Source organism: Micromesistius poutassou (assembly GCF_964030765.1).
Source record: "Micromesistius poutassou genome assembly, contig: SCAFFOLD_6717, whole genome shotgun sequence".
NCBI lineage: Eukaryota > Metazoa > Chordata > Actinopteri > Gadiformes > Gadidae > Micromesistius > Micromesistius poutassou.
Window position 1 is genome coordinate 1 of NW_028179018.1, and position 7,695 is coordinate 7,695.

General features: G+C 47.9%; 1 protein-coding gene across 1 annotated transcript; it reads left to right on the forward strand.

Annotated features, from left to right (window-relative positions):
• Positions 1 to 2,111: 2,111 nt before the first annotated feature.
• Positions 2,112 to 7,662, forward strand: LOC311373189 (uncharacterized protein; the record flags this gene model as incomplete). Its single annotated transcript, XM_084490020.1, has 16 exons — positions 2,112 to 2,246; positions 2,517 to 2,561; positions 2,737 to 2,865; positions 3,042 to 3,101; positions 3,245 to 3,280; positions 3,429 to 3,491; positions 3,578 to 3,613; positions 4,384 to 4,425; positions 4,828 to 4,917; positions 5,274 to 5,327; positions 5,803 to 5,865; positions 5,962 to 6,006; positions 6,516 to 6,569; positions 6,815 to 6,884; positions 7,040 to 7,150; positions 7,411 to 7,662. Coding segments are annotated over 16 exons (1,285 nt in total), but the record flags the coding sequence as incomplete, so codon positions are not given.
• Between the last annotated feature and the right edge of the window lie 33 nt (positions 7,663 to 7,695).

The following is a 7,695-nucleotide window of genomic DNA, read 5'->3' on the forward strand; positions in this document are numbered from 1 at the left end:
GCGTGCAATTAGCCAGCAATGCTAAACACACTACAAGCAGATTACAGGTGTGGCTATCTGCCCCACTAGGGCCTCCTTTAGCCTTTCCTCATTTGTCACCTCTCTGAGGTTAACAGGACTGACATAAGGTGCTGAGCAAAACCTTTGAATGCGACCCCTGCACTTTGTCAGGGAGACCCCGTGGACGATAGTTTGGGGGCTTCGTCCGTTAACATTAAGTTGGAGAGAAAGTGCTTTTTAAATATAATTTATTGTTATAATGATAAAGGGGTACTATGGTCGTGTAGAGTAACACACGCACAATGTAATGAAGCGTTGTGTGCACAGTGGGAGTGGAGCAGCGGTGGGGACAAAAGAAAAGAAGGGTTTCGACCAAATAAGAGTTCATTCAGAAACAGATTTGGAGAGGTTTGAGGGGAGGAGAGGAAATTCAGAGGGGAAGAAGAGTTGAGAGAGAAAGTGCTTCGCTGTGGGACCCGGCATGTTTTCCCCCGGCCTGAGACCAGGTGTTAGGAAGAGCTCTCTCTCCCCCAGCCAGCGCTAGCCGGCCCGCCTGTAGAGAGGTAGCCCTGTCATTAGCCTGCTAGCCCCCCCCCGGGGCCAGATGCATGGAGCTGGGCTAGACTTAAGGAACTGTAGGACTATGGACCATTTTCCCTTGCACGTGAACCGTGGCAAACTGTATTTATGAATGAATAAAAAAAGTGTAGGAGTCTCCAGAAACAGCAACATGTTGGAGTCATATTGTAAGGGTGGAAGCTCTTGGTAGCACTTAGTAGCTCCTAACTAAGCTAACATGCTAACCACCCCCACCCCCCCACTCCATACCCATGGCCGTGGTGTAGCATTAGCATTAGCATTAGCTTGCCGAGTAAATCAAGGGTTCTGACTTCTTTTTGACCTTTTAAAGCAGACATCTGCATCTCCTCCCTCTCCTCCCTTCTTCCTCTCCTCCTCCCCTCATCCCTCTCTCCTTAATCCATGCCCTTTCTTTAGAAAATGCTAATGACAGGTTGTTTTAAACTGTAGGGTTTCTTGTGTGTGTGTGTGTGTGTGTGTGTGTGTGTGTGTGTATGCATGCTCAGTGATCCTGTTGTAGCTGGTTCTTGTCAACTTAAACATACAGAACAGTATGAACAGACCACCGTGGATGCACGACAATACAATACAACAAACACACACACACACACACACACACACACACACACACACACACACACACACACACACACACATCTCAACCCCGCCCCTCTGACATTTGTGGGTTGTGTGTGAAAATCCCTTAAGAGAAACGTGCTTTGTCCCAACTTGTTTCTGTTGTATCAAATACATTACACACTTCACACAAGACAATCCAAAATGGCGACCAACTATGTACATTTTTCACCAAACCCTTCCCCCTGTGTGTGTGTGAGTGTGTGTGTGTGTCTGACTCTTTTTTTTTCAGTTTGCTGGTAGTCATGTGTCTTTGCAGAGCGATGCGATGCATGCGTACTACCGCTTACCACTTATATTATGCATATGCCAGATTTAGTAGGTGTGGTGTGCTGAGGGTATGCCACCCCTGCACCCCTAAATAGTAGCGCCCCCCCGAGGCCGCAGTGTGTACTTCAGCTGCTAGATGAAACGCTAACTAGCCCTGTGATGTGAGATGAAGGAATACAGAGAGAGATCGGGATGAATGTGATGAAGTTGGAAGGCTGAAAAGGCTTTTAAGAAACAAAGTTACAGTGCACTGATAATAAGAGTGTAAATAATGGAGTTTGGACTTTGATTTCTTTTTTTTTGACACATTTACTGTAGCCTATCATTCTGGATTTGATTATCATTAGATGAGATTAGATTATATTACATTCTGTTGAATTCAATCAAATTAGATTAGATTAGATTAGTTTGTATGTATATCTAATGAGATTAGATTAGATTAGATTATTATATTAGAACGCCATTATAATGAGATTAGATTAAAACACCACACGTTCGAGTACACCTCAGTTAAGTTCGATGAACTCATCTCAGGTGCCATCCGATTGGATGAGGCGCCAGAGCCCACTCTCTGTGCTACTGCCGACGTGTGACCTCTGACCTGTGGCCCCTGTCTCCTCTCTCAGGGGCGTCCCGGCCCCCTGGGACCATCAGGGCCGGCCGGGCCGGAGGGCTACTCCGGCGGCCAGGGCCCCGCGGGGCCCAAGGGAGAGAAGGGCCACCTGGGGGTGAAGGGGCCCTCGGGACCCAAGGGAGACAAGGTGAGAGGGACGGCCGCTCTGTTGTTACAGCCAGGAGGTCGCCGGTTCGGTTCCCCCCGGTGAACCGACTCCTCCTGGTGAGGTGTGGATGGACGGCTGTGGGTGTGGGTTACTGAGGGGGTCTGTGAGTGAGTGTCTCCGAATGTAATATAAGTGTCTGCTCAATGATTCAGTTGAACGACCTTTGAACGAGGGGCAACGGCGAACGAGAGGTGGTACCGCGTTGCTTAACTTAAGTGTTGTGATTATGCGTGTGTTTGTGTTCCGTAGGGTCCTATGGGCGTGCCAGGGTTTCCCGGTATTGATGGAGTACCTGTAAGTATGGCGTGAATACACACACACACACACACACACAGTACAGCACTTAAACAACAAGTGTTTGATCTGTGAAGATACATCAATCAATCAAATACTGATACTGAAATACTCTCTCTCTCTCTCTCTCTCTCTCTCTCTCTCTCTCTCTCTCTCTCTCTCTCTCTCTCCACAGGGTCACCCTGGGTTAGATGGTGGGCGGGGCCCAACGGGACCTGACGGATGCAACGGGAGCCGAGGAGAACCCGGTCTCCCTGGTTACAGTACCGGGCAACCAGGAGCACCGGGAGGACCTGGACGGGAGGTAACAAAATAAAAGCGCACGTACTTCCGTCTTCAAAAAATAAGAGCGCACCACAGTTAATAGTTTAAACGTTCCACAAATCAAATCAATTCCTCGCTGTAATATGTCATGATGAATGATGTAAAGTCTCTCTCTCTCTCTCTCTCTCTCTCTCTCTCTCCCTCGCCCTCTCTCAGGGCCCATACGGTCCGAAGGGTCAGAAAGGGGAGCCCATCTTTGTTTCCGAGAACGGAGTGGTAAGATGTCTGTTTTTTTTTTGTCTAGGTTATATTTAACATCGAGCTTTAACAAAGGAGCGAATGTCCTTCTTGGTTTGATGTCGATGATGTGGTTGTTGTTGTTGTCGTGTCTGATTGTGTTTGTTTGTGTTTCGTTCCAGAGTCTTCCCGGTTTGCCCGGACTGGACGGTCGACCCGTAAGACGTTTTAGACTTCTTTTTTTTTCCGCTCATTAATACACGACGAAGCATTCCTTCCGTGACATGTTATACACACATATCAGAGTGTCAGAAGACAGCGATGTCACTAGTAACCATGCCGACGCTGCGTTTTTCCCCCCACCAGGGTCCGAGCGGTCCCGACGGCCCGGTGGGCTTGGTCGGGCCCAGCGGTCCCGACGGATACTCGGTGAGTAGCCGTCCGTGTGTTCCTCCTCATCCTCTGGTCCCTGTGGCTCTCTCCCTGACTCTGTCCCTTGTGCTCTCTCCCTCCAGGGACCCCCAGGTCTTCCCGGACCCCCTGGTCCCATGGTGAGTACTGACCCGGACCGGTCCCGGACTGGAGCCGGGGGGGGGGGTGGACCCGGGAGCACAGCGTAGCTTAGCATTGTGCCAATAAAGAACATCTAATCTTACTATTGTGTTATTGCATTGTAGTGTAGCGTAGCACGGCATAGTCTCTTGTTGTGAAGCTTAGTTTACACACACACACACACACAATATATGCTATGCTATGCATAGCATATATTCGCCTATTTTAACGTAGTTTATTATTGTGTAGCGTAGGGGAGCCTTTTTGAGCATCAGATAGCATATTGAAGGGTGTCTTGCCTTAGTGTTGTGTATTTGGGCATAACGTAGCATACCATAGTGTAGCAGAAAGGACAACACAAGACACTCAGGGCCTAGCTTAGCCTGAAGTGTTATTGGAGAAGACATAATGTGGCGCTACAGGGTTTTAACTGTACTGGGAGGTAGAAGGTGACTCTTGCTTATTGATAGTTGCTGTTGCACCTGTTCACCACCAGGGTGTGCTGTTGCTCTGCTCTGTTCAAATCGTTGTTCACATTTGTTAGTGTTACAATTATAATCTCTTTCACCTCCAAATATATACAGTAGTAATAATAGAGTATCAGATCTATTGTTATTTTACTTTTTATTAGATAATTATATTAATTTTATGGTACTGATTGCACGTTTAAAGTTTGAATGACTTATGCCCGCAAAGTATTAGTAGCTGTAATGGTAGTAGTTAGAACTGAATGAATTGTGGTTTGTTGCTAACTGTTGTTGTTTAACAGGGAAGTCACAGTGTTGGTTTACAAGGAGAGAGAGGAGACAAGGTAAACACACACACACACGCACACGCACACACACACACACACACACACACACGTAGAGTGCCACCATGTTTATGAGTTTATGGTTTTGCGAGATTTGAATGTGAATATATACACGATAGGATGAATATTTATACACACACACACACATATATATATATAGACTCATCATTCACAATACGATATATGTGTACTGTTCTACAGCTCTACTTCCCCTTCTTACTTAATCATTTATATATTTGACCTTTTCATAGCGTTCAATCGTCTCTGTGTCCTCCTCTTCTTCTTCGCTCGTGCTCCATCTCCCTCAACTCTCACCTTGTTCCACTTCCTGGTTCCCGCCCCCTCTGCCTGTGTTCCCCCTCTCGATTGGCTGATTGCGGTGTGTGTGTTTTGTGTGTCCAGGGAGACTTGGGTCTGCCCGGGCCCAGCGGTACCCACGGCGACGGCTCTCAGATGGGAGGAGGGATTCTCACCATCTACAAAGGAGCTCAGGTAACTGCGAGGAGAGGGGGGGGGGGGCGGCTGCCCACGTGCCCTCGGGCAGGTGGGGGCACAGTAGGAGAGAGAAAGACCTTAGACACACCCCGCGTGGCGTACACATGCCAGTTCATCGTCACACACTCACACACAGACAGACACACACAAATACACATCAACATTGTTTCATCTTCATCAGTCAAGTTGCGTTATTGGCATACAATTTTCACTGCAGAAACTTCTATGCTGTCGCTGCAATGAAATGTAACTCCAATCAAATTATAATCTCTCTCTCTCTCTCTCTCTCTCTCTCTCTCTCTCTCTCTCTCTCCCTCTCTCCCTCTCTCTCTCTTTCTCTCTCTCTCTTTCAGGGCGATCCAGGTTATAAAGGTGGCCGTGGGTATCCAGGGAGAGCAGGTGCCCCCGTACGTGTTCTTAACATCACTTTGTTTTTAACATCAATCGTTCAGCCTAGGTGGACTGGTCACCGGAAGGTTGCTAGTTCGCTCCCTGGCTCCTCCTCACTGAGTGTCGAGGTGTCCCTGAGCGAGACACCTCCCCCTAACTGCTCCCGACCAGCGCACTGTTGCCTTGCATGACTGACGCCGCTGTCGGTGTGTGAATGGGTGTATTAGTGGGTGAATGCTAGGCCATATTGTAAAGAGCTTTCAGTGGCTATTGGTTAGAGAAGCGCAATATAAATGCCTTCCATTTATAAAGAAATGCAATCCATTTATGTAATGGAGGTATCATGGTTTCCAAAGTAAAAGTCCTGCTGTGATTTCACTCATCAGCCTTTAGGACTTTAACCTTGGAAACCGGAGAGTTCAGGTGTGGTCAGAGGACGTCCGCGGTGGTCAGAGCGTTTCCTGTGTGTTTCTGACGTTTGGATGTCTTCAGGGCCCGTTTACCTTTCCGGGGGAGATCGGGGAGAAGGGAATTCCTGGATACCCGGGCGGACGGGTAAAGACTTACAAACGTACAAATAAAAGGAACTAAATGAACACACTTTGTTTCAAAGGCTTTGTAAACTAAACGTGTGCCTGTGCCTCCCAACAGGGACCTCCCGGTTTCAACGGCCCGCCTGGTGGAGTTGGACAGCAGGTAAACTGTGGAGAAACACATACAACTACAAATGATCAACATAAAAGTACAAACGAATCAGGAATGGAGTTAATTGTTGAATGAAGTTAAATCAATAAGTATACATATTCTTTTTTATTCTATTGGGAATTTATTCACAATTGATTATGTGTTATATCCACTCCATTTATTGTATTTTATTTATATTTAATATTATATATTGTTATATGTGCTACTGTTAAGTACCCATCTAATCTACATTTTAATCCGAAGCGATTTACATTAAGTATTCTACCATGAAGATACAACCCAGAAATACAAGAATAACGCGAGTACATACAATTAAACAAATAAGCACCTGCTTCAAGTGCTACGTCTTAGAAAAATAGAGACAGAACCTAAAAGGGTAGAAGAGATAGCATCTAAATGATATAATTATAATATAGTCACATTTTATATAGAAGGGGATACACAGGTGAGTTTAATAATAACACTTCATTGACTCTTAATGCTTGTTATTCTCCACTCAGGGATACAGAGGACACAATGGTCAACCAGGGCAGCCCGGATACATAGGACCCAAGGTGATCATTATTTGCGGCATGCCTGCAGTACCTCAGTTTCACCACCAGATGACAGTAATGTCGTTTACGTTATTTTGTTGGCAACTCATTTTGGACCGAGTTGTTTTGAAGGCTTTTGCTTCTTAATTAAATTACTTTAAACACACTGGAGGGTGTTGGGTGACTTGTAAACTTTCTGTCGTTGACTGGTGTGTGTGCGTTGCTATGGCATGATGGTGTTGCTGACCGTCTTCTTTCGTTGCCAGGGCGACCAAGGAGACACAGGACCACCAGGACCACCGACCTACACCAGCAGTAACGGGGCTTCAGTTCAAGGTGTGTGTGTGTGTGTGTGTGTGTGCGCACACACACACACACACACTCACAAACAAACAAACACAGACACACACATACTCCCTTTTGCTACCTTTTTTTCTGGATGTATTCTATTTCCTGTTCCTCACTTCCTGCCCTCCTCTGATTGGCTGCAGGCTCACCAGGTGACCCCGGTTCGGATGGCTATCCCGGTCCCCGTGGCGACCAGGGACCCCCTGGTTACCCCGGACCCCCTGGAATATCAGGAACCAGCGGCTTTGGAACAGGTATAACACACACACACGCACGCACACACGCACACACGCACACGCACACACGCATGCAGGCACGCACACAGGCACGGACGCACACACACACACACCCACACACCCACACACACACACACACCCACACACACACACACACACACACACACACACACACACACACACACACATGCTGAATAAACTGAATAAATCTATTCACCGCCATTCGATCAGTCCGTCAATAACCCGTTAATCCATTGACCTCCTCCTGTCAATCTCAGATCGTCCCGGGTTACCGGGCTTCCCCGGGACCCCGGGCCCCAAGGGGGAGAGAGGTAACCCCGGGAGACCGTCCTACAGCCCCGAGGGTCGGCCGGGGACTCCAGGGCTACAGGGACTGCAGGGACTGCAGGGACCCCCCGGGCGCCCCGCGACTGCCACTTCAGATCCTTACTCCGGGGCGATTCCCGGGACCCCTGGACAGGACGGAGCCCGGGGCCCCCCTGGTGGGACTGGCTACAGAGGACACAAAGGTACACACACACACACACACACACACACACACA